General features: G+C 38.1%; 1 protein-coding gene across 1 annotated transcript; it reads right to left on the bottom strand.

Annotated features, from left to right (window-relative positions):
* Positions 1 to 18,330: 18,330 nt before the first annotated feature.
* LOC131046824 (uncharacterized) lies at positions 18,331 to 20,354 on the bottom strand. Its single transcript, XM_057980611.2, has 5 exons — positions 20,096 to 20,354; positions 19,665 to 19,732; positions 19,302 to 19,558; positions 19,021 to 19,111; positions 18,331 to 18,933 (listed from the first exon to the last, which is right to left on the bottom strand). The coding sequence occupies exons 1-5, from the start codon at positions 20,275 to 20,277 to the stop codon at positions 18,848 to 18,850; spliced, it is 684 nt and encodes a 227-aa protein (XP_057836594.1). The 5' UTR covers positions 20,278 to 20,354; the 3' UTR covers positions 18,331 to 18,847.
* Between the last annotated feature and the right edge of the window lie 6,240 nt (positions 20,355 to 26,594).

Genomic DNA, 26,594 nt, shown 5'->3' with positions numbered 1-26,594 from the left:
CTGGCATAATAGCATCTGTGTTGTCTAGCCGCATCTGTGAAGGGTAGAAACGCGTTTGTGTCCACAAAAATCAACATTACACTTTGCAAAAAAAATCTTAGAAGCGCGTCTGTGTTAAACAGAGTAGCATCTGTGTCGGGAAACCACGTCTGTGAAGTATACAGGCACTTCTGTGTCCAGAATTGAAAAACTGTTACAGTCCAGCAAACAACCACAGTCAGTTTCAGAATTCTTGAGCTTCCTAGGTCATTTCTCCAAGGTTTCATTTAGCATTCAACCTATCTTTGGGTCTCACACAGTCCATCATTGCTTTACACCTCAATTTACATTCACATTTGTCTAAACTTGAGTCAAAAGGTCACTTGCTTGTCCTCACTATACTTTGTCAACACACTACATACAACAACACTTTGCTAAGTGGTCCCTCATCAAGGTTTCTTACCTTTGGGTCTCATTTGGTCTTACTTAGAGTCAAGGTCAACTTACCTCATCAAGAGAAACTATCCTCTCTTTGGAAGTCACACCTACTCTACTACATACATACTTGGTCTTATACTTTGGACATTGCAAGTACACCTCAGATTCATTTAAATTCCATCCAACTCTTGGTCTTCCATACTCTTTCCATTTTTCATCTAGTCTCAAACATCTTGGTCAATACCTAGTTCATGGTTGAAACCCATTTTCAAAAATCTAGGAGAGAAACTAAAGAGGCTCAAGAGTCCACAAACATGAGTTCCTATGAGTATGACAATGATATCTTTTTCAATTCTGATCATACTACATTACCTGACATGGATACCTATAGAAACATTCCAAATGTTGAGAACATGGACACTATAAACAACAATGCTACACAAAATGACAATGTGGACAACTTTTAAGTACATTCATAAGATGTGGAAGAATCCATTATGAATCCCCATTCCAATCGATTGGTTGAGGAAATAATGAGGAGGGATAGACAATACTTCTTACAAATGATGGCACAAAGTGGAGCCAAGATACCTCATGATTTTGACATGTCTCAAATAATGGAAAATTGACCTTTGCAACAACCTCACTCCAACATGGATCAAAGGAGACCTAATAGTGGAGGAAATAGAGGACCACACATGGTACCTGAATCACCATCAGCTTTGCTTCAAAAACTAGAGGTCCCACATACACATGGTCAAGCATATGATACTTACCTTCGTAGACCATTATGGAAGTCTTATGGAGAAAAATATGCTCAATCACATACCAATGCTAAGGATCAACCACCAAAGTAATGGGATATTCAAAGGCATGCTCAAAATTTGGACACAAGGAAACCCCATGTCAAATTTGGGGGCAACACAATAGAACACGACATGCCTGTAGAATATGGTATACATGCACAAAATAGATATGGTGTTCCTCAACATGAATCTATACCAAGTGGTCCATATACATAGCATCATTACAGACCTCCTCCATATGAACATGTGTATGATCAATATCATCCATATATGCAACATGCTCCCCCTCCAATGGGTACCTCAAACATGGGGTATGGTCCAAGAAGTCGATCTCCACCTAAGAGCAGTTTGGAACAACAAATCAGGGACTTACAAAAGAAAATGGAGGACATAAATACACCAAAGCCAACATACACAATGAGAGACATATGTCCTTATCCATTTGACAAGAGCATTCCAATGCCTCCATTTCCTACACACTTTGTGACCCCTAAATTTGATAAGTATAGAGGAGAAGGGGATCCTAAGGCACACATAAGATAGTTTTTTACAGCTTGCATTGAGGTAGCAGCAGAAGAGACATATTTGATGAGATTATTCCCAGAAAGCCTAGGTGATCAAGCTATGGAATGGTTCTCCCAACTTCCACCTGGCATTAAGTCATGGGGTGACCTAGCAGAGGCATTTATTCAACATTTCTCCTACAATATAGAGACAGACATATCAGTTACTACTTTGTGCAACACCAAGCAAAAAGAGGGAGAATCTTTTGCATCATTTTTACAAAGATGGAGAAATCTAGCCAGCAGATGCTCTTGTGAAATTCCCCAAAAACAAATGGTAGAAATGTTCACACAAAATGTTAACAAAGACATTGGCTATGATCTAAGGAAAGCTTGTTTGTCCACCTTCAAGGATGTTATTGAAAAAGGCTTAGCGACAGAAAAGGTCCTAATTGAACAAGGAGTCATTAAGATATTCAAGGAAAACAAAGATGACTTTAAAGGAAAAGACAAGCCAAGATTTTGGAATAAAAACAAGAACACAGTCAATGATGGTGTTGTTGATGCCAACACAATGCGTCCCAAATTCATTTTTTCTGGATCAAGTTCTACAAACAATCAAGTGAATACTCAAACAACTTCCAGATCACGAAGGAAGTATACCCCATTGGGAGAACCACTTGAGTCAGTTTTCAAGAAGTTAGTAGCAAACAAGGTGATCACAATTCCAGATTTCCCGCCATATGAACCAAAGGTCAAACCAAATTGGTGGAATGATGATGAGTATTGTGAATTTCATAAGAGCAAGGGTCATAAGATAGGAAATTGTCATCGACTAAAGAACATCATACAAGATCTCATTAATAGAGGTGATATTGAGATTGAGGGACATTCATCCAATCAAGAACATGAGATGTTTAAGGAACCATTCCCAAAACATGACAAGGGAAAAGCTAAAGCCACAGATGACCAAACCAACTATACCAGAGCATCCTATAACTATGATTCAACTATCAATCACATATCGATGGACAATTACGTCTCTACTATTATCATCAAGGACAAAGTGTCTGAGAATTCTACTCAGAGACCCAAGATTGTCCTAAAAGGTGTTGGATCTTCTTCGGAACCTACCTCTGAATGTCATGTTACAACTCGCCAAAGTAAATTCACTTTGCAAGGTGCTCCAACTAAAAACACCACTTCTTCATCAACCAAACCTGAGTATGACCTTGTAGAATAGTTAGGGAAGACACCCGCGCTCATTTCAATCCTTGAGCTATTACACATATCTCCCGCACATAAAGCTATTCTTGACAAAATCTTGAGAGATACTGCTGTTCCTACTTATTTGAACGTGGACCAATTTCAAGCCATGGTGGGATACCTTTCCATTCCACACTCCTTTACTTTCACAGAAGCCAATGATGCCTCCGTAAGTCAGCCACATAATGCACCATTACACATTGAAGCCTTCATACACAAGCATCGAATAAAAAGAGTCCTGATAGATGGAGGAGCAGGTCGAAACATCTGCACATTAAGCACTATCACATAATTGGGATATTCTGATAAAGCTGTGAATTCTACAAATCAAATCACCATTAAGGCATATGATGACGAAGAGCGTTCATCCAAGGGCACAGTCACCTTACCTCTCAGAGTTGGGCCAGTTACAAAGGATGTGGTTTGTCAAGTCCTAGATTTAAATCTCACTTATAACATATTGCTAGGACATCCTTGGATTCATGAAATGAGGGCAGTCCCATCCACATATCAACAATGCATTAAGTTTCCTCATAATGGAGTGGAAGTAACAGTTAACGGTGATCCTAATCCATTCATATACTGCAATAACCTGAAATCAAAGACTGAGACCATCATTCCCAATAATTGGGAGGCTATTCCTTCGTCGGCATACATTGATCCTGAGTCATTAAAACCCTCGACCTCAAAACAAGGTGAGCTTAAAGGCAAGTTTCAGGACAAAGGCATGGGGGAATATACTTTCAACCAAACCATGTACTTACGACAAGTCATGAATTCCCCAAAATAATATGGAAGACCACATCCTAACAAGCAAGTATCCATCATGATGCTCAAATGGGACCCTACTACCTTTCAAAGATGGGGTGAACTAGAAGAAGAAGATTTATACAAAATGCTTTTCAGGGACAATGAAGAGGAAACACAAGACCACATTAACCTACCATGTGAGAAATATGGCAAAGGCTTCAAAATTCTGCAAAAATTCGGGTATGATGGAAAAAGCCCTCTGGGGTTACGAAAGGAAGGTATCATTGAACCTTTACAACCTGAATTGACTTTCAAGAAGGAACGCTCGAAAGGACTTGGTTTCTTAACTTCCAAGGTCCACACCAAAAGGACAGAAGAAGCCTTACAAATCAAAGCTGCCAAAATTCAACAAGAGGATCGCTATTCCACATATTCTAACGAATGGGAATGGGGTTCAGACAAGTCTTCCACTGACTACAAGCTCACCGAGGTATTCAGAGAGCCAGATGAACCCACAAAAGAAGAGGAATTTTATAACAAGTTCAGAGTTGGTCAAGAAACAACCCAGGAGGATTCCACACAGTCCTTGTCTCAAGGTTCTAGGTTGAAATCACATACAATGAGAACACCTGTCCCGTAGTGTGCTACTAGTGATGATAATTTGGATTCGCTTGTGATCGAGACTGATGAGGAGAGTGCCATCGATGACCTCGATAATTACCTTGACATACCCGAATATAACCACATCTTCACTCTTAGCTCCCCTAACCTCGAAGACATCAACGGCCTTCCCCTTGTCCACCACCAACTCATTGACTGGGATCATGAAGGGCTTGCACAATTTGATACATTCCAAAACGACAAAGCTTTTATTGATTATCTGGGCATACGAGACGATCTTCCCCTTGGAGACCATAAAGTGGGATACACTATAGAACTCAATAGCATGGCATTTTTTGGTGAGGATGTTGGACCTTCCAGTCGCAAAAATGTGAAAATAAGAACAAATCAAGGGTCTTATGGCAAAAACCACACTGTGGCACTGTCTGACCTCAAAAAATTAAAAAGAAAGGACGTATCTGAGGGTGAAAACCTCTTTGAGGCACCCGAAGATGGAAGGCTCGACATTCTCCCAACATCATATGAGGAAAAGTCATCCATGTTGGTAGAGGAGACTATCAAAACAAACATTGGTACAGAAGAGGTTCCACACAACATATTCCTAGCTCAATCATTGACAGAGTCCGAAAGGTCGAAATTCATAAGTTTCTTCAAAGAATGACAAATTAACTTTGCCTGGTCATACGCTGATATGCCTGGATTAGATCCGGATTTAGTAATGCATCATCTGACAGTCAAACTGGGGGCAAAACCAGTGAAACGGAAATTAAGAAAAATGCATCCACAAGTGGCATTACTAGTCAAAGCAGAACTTGAGAAGTTATTGGATGTCGGATTCATACGCCCAATCGATTATCCTGAATGGATCTCCAATTTGGTATCTATTAGCAAACCAGATCGCAGCATCAGAATATGTACAGATTTCAGAGACATCAACAAAGCTTGCCCAAAGGATGACTTCACATTGCCAAATATTGACTTGATTGTTGATCTCACAGCAGGTCATGAAATGTTATCATTGATGGATGGATTCTCTGGTTATAATCAAATAAGGATCGCACCCGAGGATCAACACAAAACATCATTTACTTGTCCGTGGGGAACTTTTTGCTGGAATGTCATGCCTTTCGGACTAAAGAATGCAGGTGCGACATATCAAAGAGCCATGACTACTATCTTTCATGATCTCATGCACATAACCATGGAAGATTATGTTGACGACCTCTTGGGAAAATCAATAGACAGAAATACACATTTGGACATACTTTCAGTCGTATTTGATCGGTTGGAAAAATACAAAGTAAGATTAAACCCCAAAAAATGTGTCTTTGGAGTAACCTCCGAGAAGCTCCTAGGATTCATTGTATCCAAAAGAGGAATTTAAGCTGATCCAGCAAAGGTCAAGGCCATCTTGGAAATGCAACCACCAAGAAATATCAGTCAACTTCGATCCTTACAAGGTAGAGTCCAGTCTACCTGAAGATTCATAGCACAACTAGCAGATAAGTGTAATCCTTTTCAGCACCTGCTACATAAAAACATCAAATTCAAATGGGATGATAACTATCAACAAGCTTTCCAGATGCTCAAAGATTATCTTCTGAATCCGCCAGTTCTGATGCCACTAGTTCTAGGTCAACCACTGTTACTATACCTATCAGCGACTCCAACAGCACTGGGGGCACTCTTAGCACAACAAATTGCTGAAGGCAAGGAAAAAGCAATATACTATATTAGTCGCACATTGGTGGGATACGAGCTAAATTACACACCAATTGAGCGTGCATGTCTCACCGTGGTCTTTGCTTCGTAGAAAATACGACATTACATGCTTACTCATAAGACTAAGTTAGTTGCAAGGATAGACCCATTGAAATACCTTCTCAATAAGGCAGCACTTACTGGGCGACTAACCAAATGGGTAATGATACTGAGTGAATTCGACATCGAGTATGTGGACAGAAAAGAAATAAAAGGACAAGCCATCGCAAATCAATTAGCAGATGCTCCCATGATAGATGATGTTCCTCTAAGTTCTGAATTTCCAGATGAATCCATTTTGACAATGTCACATGCGAAGCCATGGCAACTATACTTCGATGGCTCATACACACAACATGGGGTAGGAGCTGGCATCCTCTTTATAACTCCTCAAGGAGATTCTATACCAAAATCATACCGCTTATCATTTCCTTACACTAACAATATAGTGGAATATGAGGCATTAACAACAGGATTACGAATTGCAGTTCAATGGAAGATCCAGGAGCTTCATGTTTTTGGGGATTCCCAACTTGTCATCCGTCAAGCAACTGATGATTACCAAACAAAAGATGAAAAGTTAATGCCTTATAAACAAATGGTGGATGACCTAAAACAACACTTCACAAAGATAGACTTTGAGCAGATACCAAGAGAGAATAATCGCGCCACAGATGCCATGGCTACAATTGCTTCCCTGATTGATCTACCTCCAAACGAGACCCGCTATGAGTTCTTGGTAGATAACCTTTTGGTCCCTTCATATGAGATCATGCCTATGGAGACTATAGGCATTGTCGGTCCCGAATCCCAGTTATATGGCTCTATTTTCACATACTTACGTGACAATACTTTACCTCCTGATCTATCAAATAACCAATGTCGCACTTTCATTCGCCAATCCTCTCGATATGTCATTTTAGCTGATATCCTATACCGACGAGGTCTAGATGGCACTCTTCTTAGATGTTTAGAAAGCGATGAAGCTCAGATTGCGTTACGAGAAGTGCATGAAGGGATATGTGGTCTGCATGCTAGTGGTCCTACCTTGGCCAAGAAACTCATCAGGACTGGATATTACTGGCCCAATATGGAGAAAGACTCATATCAGTTTGTCAAGAAATGTAAGCAATGTCAAATTCATGGAGACCTCATACATGCGCCAGCACAAGAACTTCAACCACTTGCGTCTCCTTGGCCCTTTTGTCAGTGGGGACTCGATCTCATAGGCAAGATTCACCCTCCTTCTTCCAATGGTCATAAATTCATTATCACTGCCACAGAGTATTTTACAAAATGGATTGAAGCCGTGCCTCTCACACAAGTTACTGGAAAATAGATTGCTACATTCATCCTTAACTATATCATTTGCCGATACGATATTCCTGTTTCCATTATCACTGATAACGGGCGTCCCTTCAAAAATCGGGATGTTTGTGAACTCTGTGACCGCTTCCATATTTCCCATCATTTCTCCACACCATATTACCCCCAAGGTAATGGCCAAGCTGAGGCGTCTAACAAAACAATCCTTAAAATCCTAAAGAAGACAGTCGACGATGTTGGTCGTAATTGGCACATCCAACTTAATCCTGCACTTTGGGCCTACCGCACAAGTGTCCGCACACCTACAAGAGCTAACCCTATTCACTTGTCTATGGCACTGAAGCTATCTTTCCTATTGACGTTGAGCTACCCTCTTTATGGGTTTCTCTGCAAAACATCATCAGTGATGAAGACTATAGGGTCTCTCGCTTACAAGAGCTAGAACTATTGGATGAACGAAGACAAACTGCTTTTAATCATCTCAAGGCTTACCAACAACGAATGAGTCACAGCTACAATCACAAGGTCAAGCCTCGCACATTTGAGGTAGGTGACTTGGTTCTCAGAAAAAATCCAAAAAATCAACAAGACAGAGAGAAGAAGGGAAAGTTCGAACCAAACTGGCTTGGTCCTTACATTATTACAGCAGCATATGGATCTGGTGCATATCAGCTCTCAACTATAGAAGGTGAACCTTTGGAGGATCCTATCAACAACATGCACCTTCGCAGGTTCTACACATAGCTCTTCGGAATATCCTAATTCAAAAATTCAAAAAAAAAAATCAAAAAAATTCAAAAATACAAAAAAAATAAAATTATAAAACAAAAAATCGTTACTTGGTGAAAACCTAGCAAACAGGCGCCTTGTGACACAAAAAAACATTGAAAATTTGAAAAAAGTAAAGAGAAATAATTTCGTCCAATGGTGAAAACCACTTCGGTGGCGCCCTAGGCAAGTACCATGGTGAAAACTAGGTCACCAGCGCCATGTGTAGAGACATTGCTCCTCCCTCCTTCAGGATTCTCTTTTATCACTTCACTTGGCACACACTCACAACCTATTCGTTCATAATAAACTTACCCATTCCCATCATGGCTTGTTATTGATCTCCCTAAGATTGGTTAGCCATTCATAATAAACCTCCCTTTCCATCCATAACAAATCAGATCCTATCTGTGGCTAAGGCAAATCCTACGTCTAGTGATGGGTGTGGAACTGAGAACATCACATGTTTCGAGGAGTACAGTTTCTTTCGGCTTCCTTCAGGCTATCCGCGCACAATCCGCAATAAAGAAGCATTTGCATCACAAATCCGCAATAAAGTTTTGTCTTCTTCGCAATAAGATATCAGTTTCATGGATTTAGTCAGTTTCAAATGGGACGCAGCAGCAACAATGGGCTTCAAATAATCAAATCTTTCAACAGACTCAGACAACATTATGGTTCAGTGCTATCTATCCTTTTTGTGAAAGTAAACATTGTGACCACAATCAAATAAGACTTATACAAGTGACAAGAGACACTAAACTTAAGGACTACAGTGGATGTTGGTGTCGAGTCTTGGTTTTCTTTTGATTTTATTTTTGGTGACATGTCTTTTAGCTTTTTCGGGATGTCTCTAACTAGAGATTCTATCTCCAGGATGTCTTTTGACTAGAAAGGCGAGGATGGGGTATCGTCACCTATTTTCTTTTGCTATCTGTGGATTGTCTCTTAGTAATGCTATGACTTGTCCATGGATATGAGGACACTGTGAGTCTAGTGTGAACTGGGGCATTCCTTGTTTGTGACTGTCTTATCTCCATGCAAACAGGTACAATGACTTTCTGGGTCGAACATATGCCTCGATTGTCATAACCTACTTGCCATAATAAAGCTCAATGATGATAACGCATAAGAAGCTCTTTCACTTTCATATCTTCTGTCTTTCATCCCCCTTTCTTGATTGACTTCCATCGTCCTTCTCGAGTCCGTGTAGCCTGCTATCACATGACTGAGTATAATGACACACCAAAAACATTTGCATGTCATGTAGTTACACCTGCATTACCACATATAAGCATTTCATACATACATATAGATATCACAACTGCATCAGATCCTGCACACAACACCTGTTAGCACAATTTGCATTTGCATTATCATATTCATCTGCATTACATACATTCACATTTGCATCATGCATAACATGTTAAACACATAAAAGAACAAAAATATTGCATTACATACATATTTGCATCCATAGCATAAAACAAACATCACATAAGAACATCTCATCACATAGGTACACATGCATATAGCTGCCGCAAAAATGAATCATCTCGTATATATAAATAAAGTGTCATGATACAATGATGTCAAAATCATATGGCTACAAAAGCACCCGCAGGTGTCTACAATACAAAAATGGTACAAAACTAATACAAAGGGAGCCCTCTAGGGCTATGATGAACTCCCTTCTTCGGAGCCGCCTGGCCTCGGTGGAATCTGAGCCCCTGAAGGACCCGCCCCAGGATCATCCTGCCTGTCCCCTCTATCTGGTGGTGGCGGAGGGCCCATAACCCCACCACTCGATGTCTGTCTCCTCCGGCTCCCTCCCATAGTTGTCGCTGTATACGACAGTCTATGGAAGCTCCTCACCCACTGATCTACTGGCACTGCACCATAGTAGAGGTCCCTCCAGTAGGCTATCTCCTCTCTTGCCCGTAGGACATAAGCGTATCCTGCCCTTGTATCCTCAGCTGCTTGTCTCCCCACCCTCAGTGTTGTCTCAGCCTCTGTATAGCGCTAGATAGCCTGATCCTGCTCCCGCTCAGTATCTCTGAGCCTCGTCTTGAGCCAATCCCTCTCCCTCTCCAGCTCCTGAATCTCATCTGCCTGGCCCTGGTAGATCTCCCTCAGATCTAGCAGCTCAGCCTCCACTGGGTCAAACCCCTCTGCCTCTGCCTGTGGCTCCCCCTCTACGGGTGCCTGCCCCTGTGCCTGTACCTGTACCTGTACTGGTACCTGTCTCTGTCCCTGTCCCTGTATCTGTACCTACCTGGGACCTTGTGCTGCTGGCACCTATAAAGGCAATCCACCGCGACCCCTCACCACTCGAGCTTGCCTCTCCTCTCCACCCTCCCTCCGAGGTGCAACCCGCCTCTCTCCAACTACTCCCCTCCTCCTCCGTCAGCCTCTGCCCCCATCACCTCCACCCTCCTCATCATCTCCCCCCCCCATCTCCCTCCAATGCCTCTCCTGGATCTGTCAACCGTGGGAACGGATGCTCTGCCCAATAAGTTGTATACTCGGCATCCATGCCGGCGTCCTCGATCTCTGGCCACATGTCCCAGGGTAGGGGCATCATCTCCACCAGCTGTGTCACTGTTTGATCATACGATAGCAACGGCCCAAACTGTGCCTGATCTCTAACTGTGCGGGCATACATGCCTGAGCCCCAGGGCATCCTCTGAATCCGGCCAAACTATCGGCCAACCCTGTCCACCAATTGTCTCTCTAACACATAGGGCATCTGCCAAATCGGGTACCTACTCTGGAAGGTGTAAGGCAGCTCAACTGCATCATCCTCCCACTCCTCGCAGCCCATATATGGTCTCCATATGACCACATCAATGTCATCCAACACTCGTCGCCAATGCTCTAACCTGCCAATCTGCGGCTGTGATGTGATCATATCATACAAATGTACAAAGCTGCATCCATGACCTCTACCCCTAAAGTGTATCGATCGGGTAACTGACAGATGCTCGTAGGCCCATACCTGCAGCAGTGTCACTCCACAGCCCAATCCCACTGATCCATGATAAACAAACTGATGAAGCTCATAATACAAATGGTCCAGCACACATGGTCCCTAGGCATATCTAATGTGTTATGTCACCAGTGTCTCCAGTGCTCCTCCCCAGCCCACAGCCAAACCCCGTGTCGCCCTATCCAGACACAGGAACCCACTGATAGCTCCTCCTATCACTATCGGCAGCGCTAGTCCTGTGGCTGTCATGGTGTCCCATGCCACCTGTCCTACCCTCATCTCCAGTCCAGGGTCCTGAAATACCCATCTCAATGCCTCTCTGTCTCCATCTCGATCATATGGGATCAGCTCCCCATCGATCGGTATCTACAATATCCTGTAGACATCCTCCAGGGTGACTGTCATCTCACCCATCGGCAGATGAAACGTGCACGTCTCAGAGTGCCATCTCTCCGCTAGCGCAGTCAGCAAACCCATGTTTGCCCGAAACTCAAGCACATACAGTACATGTCTCAAACCCATCTCCTCGATGGCAGCTCTGTCCTCGAGCGACAACTCAGGTCGCAACCTCTGCGTCGACGGAAATCTCTCCCGTGACTCTAGCATCGGCAAATACTCCTGCAGTCAAACAACTCAATCATGTCAGTTATAGTGGCATTCACTGTTTATCACAAAATGCTACTTTCTATCTAAATGCATATGGCTATCTAGCCTAGTGACACTCCTTGTTCATCACAAAGTGTTGCTATTTATCCTAGTAGTACTCACTGTTCATCACAAAGTACTACGTGTGTGACACTCACTGTTCATCACAAAGTGTTACTCACATTTGTACTCACTGTTCATCACAAAGTGCTGCTCATATTTCAGTACTCCCTGTTCATCACAAAGTACTCTATCTTGGTACTCACTGTTCATCACAAAGTGCCTTGATCTATCCTAGTCTTCCTAGAGGACTTGCTTGAGTGTATCCCCTCAGCAGCTTATCCAATCGACAGCATATGTTCATCACAGAACTGCCGATTTGACCTAGAAGATGCAAATTCATACTTTTCAAACGCAAACGCGCTTACATGACATAAACGCGCTCAAAGACTGCACAGACGCACCTGAAAAACACAGACGTGCCTATGCTCTGCATAGACGCGCCTGGGAGACACAGACGTGCCTTCTTGGCACAAACGCGCATGTCCATCATAGACGCGGCCGCAATTGACGCAGACGCGGAACCAGACATAGACGCGCCTGGCACAAACACAGACGTGCCTAGCGAACACAGATGCGCCTGGCACCAACGTAGACACGCTTGGACGTATTTTGACACTTTTTGGACCCTAGTCTAAGCGCATTTATTACCCTATTCGACATGCATTAATGACAAAATTAAATGCGTCAAAGTACAAGGAGGTTTGGTGGTACTTACTGGCTCTCCAACCTCTGTTGGCCTCTGAAATCGGCGAACGCGGTCGAATCTATGAGTGAAAGCCATCGCTGCTGACTGCTCCTACTCAATTTTCGCTCTGCAATATGCTCTTGTGAATGTGTAGATGACAATGAGGATGTATTTTCCCCCGTTGTCTATCTTGTAGCCTACCCTAGCCCTCGCCTTCATTCCCCGAGTCAGTCTTCATTATCCCATGACTTTGTCACTTTATCCAGTCAATCCATTCTAGCCTTTCTTTCTTATCGAGAGATTGTCTGCAATCTTTTTCAAACATTTTCATCCAATCTCTCGAGGGGGCATATCATTCCCATCCTGGGGCAACTCTGTATCAGTTCATCCTATCTTCTTTGAAACAACGCAACAAGCCGCATTGTCTCAAAGAGGGGCAAAATGTAGACACCCAAAATTGTCCAGTCTAATTAAATAAATATTTTATTTATTTAATTATCTAAGCCTAATTCTTCTATTAATTAAATAAATCCTTATTTATTTAATTAATTCATTTATCCTCTTCTAGCCTTATTTCTCATTTAAATAAATACATTTATTTATTTAAATTATCCTTTTCCTAAATTAAATAAATATTTTATTTATTTAATTATCCCACTTCTTCTATTAATTAAATAAATCCTTATTTATTTAATTAATTCATTAACCTTTTCTACAAATGACACATGTCATTCATCTCTTAATTCATACACTACCTACCCCTTTCATTATTTTATTATTTCTTTTACCTACCCTCTAATCATAGCCGACCTCCGTTTACACCTCTCAATCTTATCCCTCCATTTCATATAGTGTCTTCTATATAAGGAGATGCTTCCGTCATTATCAAACCCTAACTAATTGTTCATGCTAATCATCTTTTATGCACTTGACTACACTACGATCCTACTTGCAACTACATTCCGTTCTTTGTTGAGCTCTTGTGCACACATAAAATCTGAGAGCAAATATATCAAACAAGATCAATGGAGATAGGAAGAATGGAGATCAAAACCCTATTAGACATGTGATGGTATAATCTTTGTGATTTCATTTGATTTGCATTGTCTTAGTTAATCTTCATATGTTATGGTGGATCTTTGTTATTGTTAGGCTAGGGTTTTTGTGGTTGAATTCAGTTAGCCTTTCAATATCGTTATTATTGTATCCATTTTCACCATATACAGTACCTGAAGCTGAAAAAAGAGGGTTTGGGTGGTTATATAGGATTTTGCCTTAGTCAAACCCTCATGTTGGTGATTTCCACCTCCACGAATAGCCAATAATGTACTAAAAATGTGTGTGCAAGAACCTTGTGTGTGTGTAAGATCCTAAGAATGAAAGTAAACAACCTAGAGTAGCCCTAAAGAGTAAACCCTAATTGCTTATAATTGACAAAGTAAATGCTCTAAATCCGCAATGCAAAGTGATCTAAAGCATGAATGTGAATCAAAATGAAGCTTATGCAAAGATATGAAAACAACATGAAACTATACCCAACCCCAAGGGAGAGGTACAAGCCAATCGCCAGTCAGTGATCTCCTATTGTTCTTCTACATCTTCAAAAGCCCCCAATTGATAAAATGATTCTTGATGAATCTTTGATGGATGAATGTTGAATGTTGTTGAAAACTTCAAAGATCTACTCTTTCACTGCAAAGAAGACTCTAATGCTCCAAAACCCTGCTCTTAGATTCTTAGAAGAAGACCTCTTCAAATGAAGAAAGAGAGCTCTTAAGTATGAAACCCTAGATCTTAATTTCATGTTTAGGCCGACCTAGGATTTGAATTTCCCGTTGATATTTTGGGGTTAAGCATTATTATATCATAGGATTGTGCTCCTGAAATTTCAGGGAAAAAGTCACAGACCATGTGCATTCCCGCCACGGTCCGACCAACTTTTCACCAATTTTTTGTGGCTGTTAGATATGATGATATTAGAGTGCATCCCAAAGTTACAGCTGATTACGAGATGTTTTGATATGCGAAATCGGGCCTAAAGGGTCAAAATAAGACATAATTAGGGTTTATGATTAAATGATTCATTGGAGGAATAAAATGAAAAGGGGCACGCTTAGGGTAAAGGGCCCAACTTTGAAGTGATGAGACATGACCTTAGATTTAATTAAATTATTAATTAAATGCTTAAAGGGGAATTAGAAATGCAAGATGCAAGACACACTAAGGTGGGTGCTAACCTAAGTGTGAAATTGTACGACCCTAGCAAGGGTGTACAATTTACGACACTACACCATCCTCTATCAATCTTTCAAATTTCTTATTTTCTAATCGCATGGAAATGGTCACCTACATGTCAACATTGTAAAGGATGAGTCTTCTCAAAGACTCAATACCCTTACCTTGAAACTTATCTTCATTCCTAAGAGACCAAATCATCCATAGAATCTCATAGGATAACAAAAACCAAAATAAGTTACTATCTTTTTTAATACCATTGATGAATCCAAAAATCACATCATGGTAAGAAAACCTATTAGAGAATTTAATGTCAAAACTCCATATTTCTTTAGCCACGACACATTCAAAGAATATATGAACACTAGATTCGACAATCTTGCAAATGCTATAGATATGAGTACCTTGCTACTTATTTTTAATTGCCAATATATTAATATTAAATAACCACTAAAAACATCTCCTCTTGGGCATGATATTACTACCCCATAAATAGATAAAAACTTTTTTGCCAATCCATATTATTGCAATTCAAATTTCATACTGAATTAAAGATGATTAATTAACTCAACATTATTGCATAGAGAATCATAGACAGACTTGGCCTTGGTGTTCCTCAATAGAGAACCATCAACCCACTTGAACATACTAAATCTATCTTCCACCACATATTACTGCTTAGGAAGTTGGAGACATATACATGCCTCCTTCAATACAGAGTATGTTCTCCAATTGGAGACATGAAGTTGGTACTTTTGACTAAGAGAATTCCAGGGCATTAACTATCCATTAATGATTACGTCATTAAAACAATAAATACCTTTAAGATTTTATCTTGTAGCAAAACATCCTTGGATTAGAGCAAGAGGCCTACCTTTGTGGGATACGTTTTGCCAAATGGATCTCTCCCCACATATGGTATTATTATCACTGATGATTCCATTATGAGAGATCAAGTTCCTAATAGATTCTCATGCCTTTTATATAACCTTGAAGACATTAAACCCAGTTGGGGAGATAGGAAATCTACCAAAAATAAGGTCACTAAAGGGGAGCAACTTCCAAGTTTGGGCTTGGGGTGATCCCAAATTAATGGCTCCCACTTTTACCAAAACTAAAACTTATTTAATCATAAAAATTAGCAAAATCCTAATTATTTAATCATAAACCCTAATTATAGGGTCAAAATTCTAGAAAAACATTAGCAAAACTAAAACTTAGAAAAATGTTAGAAAACTTAATTTCATGTTTTAATTTAACGTTAATTTGATTTTTAATGTTAGAAAAATATATTCAACTAACAATAGATAAAATAAATGGAAAACACAAACAACTTTGAATAGAGTTCAAAACCTGACAGTGTTTGTTGTTTTCTATAGGAAACTCCATAAATGAAATTTTGTTGTCATTTAATAATAATTTTTAAAAAATTGTTAAGTATTTTTTAAATTTAATTATATAATTATAAATTTAATATTCTTATTGCTAAAAGATAATTATGAGAGCGTCAACATTCTAAATATTTTGGAGCATAAAGTTTTAGTTGTTCATTATTAAAAGATTCACAAAACCTCATGTTCATAAAAGTTCCTAAAAATTAATCTCAGCAACATTCACTAAAATATTAGCATCCAAACCCCCTGAAATATTGGCATAGTCCAAACCCCCTGAGAGAAATCCTTAAGGGACCCCGCTACATCCCATGAAACTGGGAATTTCATCTCCTCTGACAATGTGGTTTCATATCCCGGGTCAACTCTCCATTCTCTACTCTCAGGTTTGATAAGATGGTGGTGGTGGAGGAAGTGAGCAGCATCAAGGAGGAAGCTGACTGGCAGACTTGGAAAAGAAAGTGGAGGGCATGTTTGAAAACCTGCAAGAAATTACCAACAGAATGGAGGCCATTGAGAATTTTCTCTGAATGTTATGCACAGCTGGACGACCACTCTTTGTCTCCTGCAGGAGAGCACAATCAAAGGTAAAGAAAAAGAGGACGAGGACTAAAGGGACCTCTTTAAATTCCTCACCAAGGAATGGGCAAGGAAGCTCTTTCCCAAGAAGAGCCATGGCAAAAAGAAATAGCTGTGTTTTCTATGGTTTGGGTTTTTGGTTTTTTGAATGGCCCTAATGGTGGCTTATAGTTACAGTTTCTGGTTATGTTTGGACTTAACTATCTTTTGCCCTGCGTGGCATATTTTAATTAAAACTTTTATTTACTCGGTTAATATGCATAGCATGTTTAAAGTTTTGATAGAGGAAAGTTTAGGAGGGTGTGATTTTGCTGCTTCTCTCTGACAGTTGATTTCTCTCTGACAGTTGATTTGTCACTGTTTTCTTATCTGTACCTGGGACAGCCCCCTTGTTTTCGCTGCTTTTAATATCAAAAACAATCTTATTTGTCCAAAAAAAACTACAAATAGACATATCATGGTGGTGAAGGGTCCTGATAAATTCATTATTCATGATGCTGTTTTGATAAAACAGAGTTTACATAACAGATATTCCCACAAATTGTCCCAAACAAATCCCTTTTTAACTCATTTTTGCATCTACAGCTTTTGAACAAATTCCAGTTTTTTTTTTTTTTTTTAAATTTATATTTACATCTGCAGATTTCATTTCAGGCCAGAAAAACTATTAGTATCATAAACAGTATAGATTTTGGTATCACACTCAGTATAGATTTTGGTATCATAATCAGTATATATTTTCATTTCTAAACTGTTAAATGATAGCATGAATTTTTTACAATGTATATGAATTTTATTTTTAAACTGTCAAGAAATTAATAGGCAGATTATACTAATAATGGCACTCGCATTCTGGTATCTTACTTGATGAATGACATTTAGAACAAACGCCACATATGACCCTATACAGATTTACTCTTAAAAATAGCGCTCTTGTAATTTTATGAATTCAGTTCTATGCTAGGTAATATAGATTGATAGAAACAAATAAATAGAAAAGAAGAGATTAAGATGTGTTACTTTTTTGCATATTTTTAGGAAGTGGAATGGTGTTGCAGACTGTCTGGTCAAATGGGCTTTTGATCACATGCATAATTGGAATGTTGTGGATAAGAGTCAGTTACCCCTGGATTTGTCTCTTCAATTAGATCACTTCATAGATCTTGACAGAACGGTTTGATGCCCTTACTTTGCATTTCTTCTTCTTTGAATAAATTTTTACCCCTTTTATTAAATATGAATATATAGAATTGCTATACTGTAACACTTATTCTCGTTTATTGCATGTGATTCACTGACAAGATCAAGAACTAAGGATCTGCTGTATGCAAAGAGAATGCACTCAAGAGATACAGTAAAAATTTTAGGAAACAAAACAAGTGGCAATTTACATTTCATATACATTGTGAAGATTTGTCTTGAGAAGCCTCAATGACAAATTACAGGTTGTACAAAACTTCAATGATTACAAATTGAACTAAATCGCTTGAAGCCTACAAATAACCTTTGGGACGTTCTTTAGACAATCAAATTGAATTAGATTAAGATTCCATTCACCACTCCTACCTTGCAAATTGAAGTACACCTGAGATGTATGAGCGTTACAGGCATCCAATAATATTTTATTCCAGCATTAGGACTAGTACTGGTCAATTTCAGATGGGCATTGGCATAGACAGCATAAATATAAAGATTCAACTTCATATTATTCAAGAATCTCACATTGAATTGGGGCAACTCTCCTTCAAAACATCTTCTACCTCAGACTCAATGCAGGTTTCAAAACCCTCAGAAATTTTCTAGACATTCAAATTGAATTAGATTAAGATTCCATGACTGTCACAAGTACAACTCGACTATCTTTCTCAGATATTGAACTCAAGATAGAGCCAAAATAAATTTAGGGGCAAGGGAATTTCATTCCCCTTAACTTTAAGCGTGCAAAAATGTATAGCTAATACATTGGAACAAAATTCAATCCATGATCTCTCTGTCCTTAAAGAGAACATTTAATCTTAATCTCAAAATCAAGGATGTATGTCTTAAGTTCGCCTCCTGATTGGCCTAATAGATTTGAATGATGGAAGGTCTTGCAATTCAATAACTTGAACTGTGCGTTGCTTCTTGGCTGCAAAAAAGCATTATTGGTTCATTAGCTCACTTCATTCATGGCTTGTCACCCACTACATAACTTAAGAGATTAAAAAACACACACCCTTTTCTACTCGTTGGTACCCTTCTTGAAGACTTCTCTGTGCTGCTTTCATCTTCTCTTTTACACATTTATCATGGGGAGAGTTCAATTTCTGCAGAAAAAATATCACAAGCATGCCTTGAGAAAGAAATTATCTTCAAAGAAATTTATCATTCAGGCTATAAGATCTATCTAAATAAAATGTCCACAACTTAACTACAAGCATAAATATCTTCACTTCTTACAAACTTGGAATGAGGTGAAGTGACATCAAATTTCAATTTCAGAGTTAGTTTGCTTACATGTTGGGAAGGAAGAAAGCTAGGCTTGTTGAAATCTAACTTGTCATGCAAATTCTCTTCATGGAACATATGTTGCTGCCTCACAATTTGCGGTCTCCTAGGACCAGCACTATGGTTTTGAGCATCCATTTTTAACACCCCATTTCTGGTGTTTTCTGCTGCGATTTTTTGCTTTCTACAGTGATTGGCATCCATTTTCAAATAGCATTGATAGTCTGGCTGCTCTGTTTCAGGCACTTCTTGCATTTTAGATGTTCCTGAAAACACAAAAACTTATGAATATTATACAAGTTGTGCTTTCATTAAACCTACTAAAAGAATGGAAGGAGAAAACAAAGAGAAGGGTTAATAGTTTGATCACACCTGCTATTGTAGCTGTAGCAACATTTCCAGCAGATTTTATCGCTTCATCTGAAACCTCTCTCCAGCTACTACAGTTCATCACACAAAAAGTAATCAAGCCATAGTAAACATCTTAAACAAGTAGAGCAATGCATATAAAATCTGCCATTCAAATTAAGCACCTCTTGCTAGTCCAATACTGATGAATAAGAGAACATTTTATGACAAGAAATATATTGGGCATCCCAAAAAAATGTAATGTATCCCTATATTTTCCATTATTTCCTACTTTTAACCAAAAGATCTTTTGAGCTTCTTTGCAACATAAAAAAGCAACAACTCCAGCAAAGAACTTGCAATTGGGTATAAGTAAAAGCTGAATTCATCCTATATAAAGACTTCAATTCTCACAAAGAGCCAGAAATTGATTTGGGCATATGAAAGCAAGTAACCTTTTATATTGATGTTCACAGAGGGATGTAGATGTGTAAAGCCTCTCCACAATCTTGTCTCTCCTCTTCGTAAACTCATGAGGGCAATCAGAAGCTGCAATGAGGATTGCATATTCAATCACACTGCAAATATCAGCCTCTGCGCCCTCAAAAAAATCCCTCCATTTTCTTATCGATTCCATCTTCTGTAACTTCTAGCTCTCCTCAATTCTCACAAGATTTTCTTCACGGATGAGGATAAGTGATGCTCCATGCATTCTAATTTATAGAAATTCCTGACAGATGCTATTCTAATTTATAGAAGTTCCAATTACCAGCTGAAATGGAATTGAAAATGAAGCGCCATTGCAGCTGTCAATTAATATTTTTAATATAAATTTAATATGTTACTTTTTTTAAAAATTGAATTTACATTTTGATTGGGGGAAGAGCACGATGGCCTATGTTCCAATTACCCTTCACTTTTTTTCCACCCAAGTTTCAATTATTAACTTTTTAGAAACCAAAAAAATAATAACTAAAAAACTCATAAAAAAATTTACACCTATCATAAGTCCCTCAACTTTATCTTAGTAGTTAGAATTTTTGGATTTTAATTGGAGGAGTTTTGCAACTTTATTGGTATTTATAGCCCAGGACTATGGGCATTTGTGCATAAGTATCGCTCATTTTTTAGGTGGTTGTAGTGTTCGATTATTGAGGCATATTTAAGTAACTATTGGGTGAAACTTTGAAATGACCACTTTTTGACCCTGACTAGCATAATGGATCCCACAGCTTTCATCGTTATCATGTCGAATCCAAAACAATAACTATAAGTTCAACTAAGTCATATGTGAGACAACCAAAAAAGATCTTGGAAATACAATGTACCGTTTAGGATCTATGGTGTGTGAAATCAATGTACCTTTTAAGATCCCTTAAGTTAGCTATAATGGCCATTGGTACCCTTCCCCAAATTCTCTTTGAACTATAGATAACACGTTGTTTTAAATTAGTTATTAATAACTCTTTTTTAAATGAATCAGATATAGAATTTTTTTCCTATTCAAATAAATATTTGTTTTTGTTAAAGTTAGATGCAAATTTTCAACTTAAAAATATTAAATTATTTATCACCAATATCATTGGTCTAAAATTTTAAAGGATGTGGAAGAATTTTCAAGAATGAACAACACAATTTATTAACAATTTATTTTGACAATTTTCAGTCACTTGTGACATTTTTATCCAATTAGTTTTAAAAACTCCCACTATTTTTAGAAAGTAAAAAGTTAAAATAACATATTAAAATCTTTGGTTTGCTAGATTGACATGATTTTTTAACCTTTGTAAAATCTATTTTCAATCTAATTATAACATTTGGGCAAATCTTGATCTTGGTTCACTTTTTTTTAGAACACAAAATATATTGATAGAAGAGTTTTAGTAACCAAAAAAAAAAATAGTACAGCTTAGTATGAAGAGGCAATTCCCATTAATCAAATTAGTAGAACCAGCAAAATGTGTTGCAAGTAAGTCAAAAGTAAAAAATATGAGGAAATTGTTATTACAACTCACATTTAAGTTTATAAATTTATATTACAAATTTTTAAGATAATCTTTTTAAAAATATTTATGAAATTAAAAATAATTATATTTTTTCTATTTTTTTAAAATTAATATTTGTATAGAAATATTTTTTTTATATTAAATATATTTCTTTCTGAAAGGGCCAACAACACACAACTAGTCAATTGTACAATAATACATTGATTGTATGCACTAGTCAATTGTACAATAATACATTGATTGTATGCACTAGTCAATTGTACAATAATACATTGATTGTATGCATTTGTGCTCCATACACAAAATATTGACCCATATACAAATTACTAACATTGATTGTATACATTTGTGATCCATATATAAAAAAAAAATTCAAAATTCGCTATACAAAATGAGAACATCTTCACATTTATTCCTCTATCCACATTGTCCATCATAAGGGTCCTTCCACCCATATAATATTCGTGTTCTAGTTTACCTCTTTTGTTGTAGCCACCTGATTGACCTATTCTTGCCTTTCCACTTTCTTGGCTTCGTTGATTTCATTCATAAAGATCTCCAATGCATTCATGAAGGGAGTTCTATCCATCTTGAACCTTGACCACGTGTAGCCATGTGATAGCTCTAACATGTAGACTCTAGTGTACCATCCTCTATAAATCTTTCAAATTTCTTCTTTTCTAATCGCATGGCAATGGTGACCTACATGTCAACATTGTAAAGGATGAGTCTTCTCAAAGACTCAATAAGCAGCTTACCCTTACCTTGAAACTTCTCTTCACTCCTAAGAGACCAAATCATCCATACAATCTCATAGGATAACGAAAACCAAAATAAGTTACTATCTTGTTTAATACCATTGATGAATCCAAAAATCACATCATGGTAAGAAAACCTATTAGAGAATTTAGTGCCAAATTATTCCATATTTCTTTAGCCACAACACATTCAAAGAATGTATGAACACTAGATTCGACAATCTTGCAAATGCTATGGATATGAGTACCTTGCTACTTATTTTTAATTGACAATCTATTAATATTAAATAACCACTAAAAACATCTCCTCTTGGGCATGATATTACTGCCCCATAAATAGATAAAAACTTTTTGCCAATCCATATTATTCCTTGACTCAAATTCCATACTGAAATAAAGATGATTAATTAACTCAACATTATTGCATAGAGAATCATAGACATACTTGGCCTTGGTGTTCCTTAATAGAGAACCATCAACCCACTTGAACATATTAAATCTATCTTCCACCACAAATTATTGCTTAGGAAGTTGGAGACATATACATGACTCCCTCAATACAGAGTATGTTCTCTTATTGGAGGCAAGAAGTTGGTTACTTTGACTAAGAGAATTCCAGGACATTTGTTGGGGTCCAAGAACACTGAGAGGGGGGGTGAATCAGTGTTCTACCGGTAAGATATGATTTTACCCTTTTATAACATACACATATAAACCGGTAAATGAGGAAATATATAACTTGAAGCAAATAAACCATCCACATAAATGAACACCATAACACATAGAATTTATATGTGGAAAAACTACGGTGGGATTTGTGACCCACAATATCAGTTCACTAGCCATATGAAAGGATATAACATAAAATGGGGGCCTGCACATGCAGGAAGGCACACTGCCTAGAGCACATTGTTCATCACAAAAAGAGTCTCACTAACTACAAGCTTCTACTAAAATAAAACAGTAATAATGAACTCACAAAATGCATTTGCTATGCCAAAAAGAGTTCCAATTATAGTTCAGCTCTGTATCGGTTCATAAACCCTGAACACTTGTACTGGTATCTCTTCTCTTCGAAGAATGCTTTCCAAACTATCTACAGATCATTGCATGATATAACATTTGTATACAAATGATCTACATACATATTCTTCGCATCATACAGTTCTTCTATTATTCTCTTATATCACTTCATACAAAATAACCTAGCAGACTGACCTATATACCCTTATAAACAATAATCCTTATATCAGCTTTCAATGTATTACAAAAGATATACAATGTCGACTTTATACAATAATTACAAAATGATTTTTACAAATAAAACTTCCTTCGGGTCCAAGCCTGATGTCGGCTTCACTGAAGTGTTGGATGTCAGTGTCGGTGTAAACATGGAATCTCTAATGCCAGTATCTATCGATGAATGCCGGTGTAAGCTTCCTTATGAATATTGTTGCCAAGTAACCATGTTTCCATGTTTCCATCAATGACAACATATGAATCCAATGAGTGTCAATTTCCAAAAATCTTCCCCTTTGGCATTGATGGCAACACTCATGTGAAAAATGGATTCCCTGTTGGTTCAACCTGAAGTATGCTCCCCCTGAGCAATAAACTCCTTCCTAATATCCTTTCCATATTTTGTGTCTGATATTTTTCACATTATATACACTCCCCCTTTGGCATCAATGCCAAAGACCGGTGAAAGAATTTGAAAGAATTAATGAATATAGATTACTTTACCGGAGCTTGACCAATTTTAAAATTTCTAGGTAAGCCTTGTCTAGCAACTGTAAATAAGTATCCCAGCCAGTTCTGAAGGTATCAGATATGGATACAAGTCCACCTAGTAAATGTGCAAATGTTTCCTTCTCTTTGACTTGTGGGCTTAGCAATCATATCCATACATTCCCTCTTATGTACACCGAGTGAATCCAATCTAGGACTCACCAATCCTCTAAGACTCCTTGCTCTCTCAATGATCTTGTCTCTTTCCTTTTCAAAAGCAAAAAAATTGGTTCTCCAAGGACAAAATTTGTCCATCAACAGATGTTGTTAGTGAGGTTAATCCATCAAAATAATTTGCAATGTTGGCAACCTTACCATGTAATTCCTTTAATGTGCTATCTACATTTGTTGTAAGAGTTTCTATGTTACAATAGACCTTATAGATATTTGTACACTGTTTCAAACAATTCTCAATAAGGATCAATTTCCTTCAATTTTATTTTTTTCTGTTTCAATAATTTGATCAAAAGCGGCTCTCTTAGCCACGGCAAATCTCTCAAGTGCCTGTTGATCTGAAATTTGCTGCAAAGATTGAAAGTTCTTAGATATATGCTCAGTTAATTCCTTAAGCTTGTCGGAAGGGCTTGCTTCATTTTCAATCTTACAATCAGGAATTAGTTTGTGCAAAACTGTGATTGAGTTATCTATTATTCTTGTATTTGCCGATCCCTCCTTCATTAGTTTCTGAGTAGCCATCATCATTAAATCAGTGGGACTCATCTCAGTGATTGATTTCTTCTCAACTTGAGAAGTGTCAATTGCCAAAACCTTTGTCAGGAATCAATATTAACTGTCGGTATAGTCTCAATTCCCTTTGCCTTATCCTCCTTAGCATCGGTGGCTTCGCCACTTGGTATAGTATCTATTATCGTCGGTGGAGTATTATCCACAATATTGTCAGTAACCTATACAATGTCTTGTTTAAAAGTTGTTTATGTCACTATTGACCATGCACTCTCCTTTACTATCGATAGTGTCTATATACTTATAGTTATTGTCAGCTTATTCAAAATTGGAGCTGAACTATCCAAAATACCTCTCCCTTTAAATCTGTCTAGGATGGTGGAAGTTGTTGCTTTTACAAATTCTTCTTGGGATGTGAGAAAATCGGGATTCTTTTGGAAGAATTTGGTCCAACCATCTTTTGTCTCATTTACTAACTCATTTACCCTGCCCATCATTAGGCTTATTTGTCGGGGTTTGCTACTAAAAACTATTTTGTTTGCAACATCAATGCATCATTTCATTTCCTCATTGTTTATTGAACTACACATACCCAAAAGTTCTACTTCCTTAATTTCTCTATCCCTCTTGTTTGCATCAAGTCTTCTAGCATCTAATTTATTGGACAGTGATAGAGGAATTTCCTTCAAAAATTCTACTAAGGCTTTCTTATATATATCCATGTATAACAAAATTGCCTCTTCAATCTCATTTTGCTCATCATCCTCTAAACCTTCATAATAAATGGATACATTTTTCAACATCACATCCTTGGTTACTTCATCAATCAATTCAGCACAGGTCATTGTATCCTTACCAGGTTTAGTATCATCATCATTGTTCTTCTTTTTGTTGTGGGTTGCCAGAGTGGATGTAACTGGTTTCCTCTTCTGAATGGGTTTCCTTGCTCGAGGTGCGGGTGCAATAGGTTTTGTTACTTTTCTCACAAGCTTCCTCCTTGGCTCCACCTTCTTCTCCTCTACTAGAGGCTGGTCAACTTTCTTTCTTTGTACTCTTCTAAATGCTAGAGGTTTATTATCCTCTGGATTAGAGTTAGAAGTGATAGAAGAAATGAAAGTTTCAGGCCTCTTTGCCTTAGGATCACTAATCGTTGTCGGTTCCTTTGCCGATTTGGATCCAGAACCCAGTTGAGTGTCTATCTTATGAATTACATCTTGTATATATGCAGACATCTTATCTATTTTCTTCTCTCTTCTTTTCTTGTCGAATCCAATTTTGACTTCAAGACCCTTTTCTTCAGCAATACCAAAGTCTTATGTCTTATCATCCAATGGAGCTTCAAGCAACATTTTTGCATAAAGTTCAAAAATTTTATCATCCACTTCATATCCAAGCTCGGTGACTCGTATGATCCTAGGTTCTACTGCCTCCATAAGAGTTTCATCAGTTTTCACCATAAAACATATATCAGTGGAGTACTTCTCCACAATGTTCTTTGATATTCTTTCCCTTTGTCTCATATTTTCCTAGAACGTTTTGAAATAGCCCCAAATCTTTTCATCCCTGTTGGTACCAAGACCGGTGATTGCTTCCTTGATTTGCATACCTAGCGGTATGTCATGAGCCCAACTCTTCTTCCCTAGATCGGGTAGCTCATTCATGAAGTAAAGCATTAAGCAAATAATGAGATTTCTGAACCTAAAAGATCTTTTCTTAAC

The sequence above is a fragment of the Cryptomeria japonica genome, chromosome 8 (assembly GCF_030272615.1).
Source record: "Cryptomeria japonica chromosome 8, Sugi_1.0, whole genome shotgun sequence".
Taxonomy (NCBI): Eukaryota; Viridiplantae; Streptophyta; class Pinopsida; order Cupressales; family Cupressaceae; genus Cryptomeria; species Cryptomeria japonica.
The sequence above is the reverse complement of the archived record's forward strand: the minus strand, read 5'-3'. Positions and strand labels throughout refer to the sequence as shown.

Coding starts and splice junctions, on each gene's coding strand:
- LOC131046824 (XM_057980611.2), bottom strand. CDS start 20,277: ATGGAATCGATAAGAAAATGGAGGGATTTTTTTGAGGGCGCAGAGGCT. Junction 19,733..20,095: donor TGTGAACATCAATATAAAAG/GTTACTTGCTTT, acceptor GATGAACTGTAG/TAGCTGGAGAGAGGTTTCAG. Junction 18,934..19,020: donor GTACCAACGAGTAGAAAAGG/GTGTGTGTTTTT, acceptor GCTTTTTTGCAG/CCAAGAAGCAACGCACAGTT.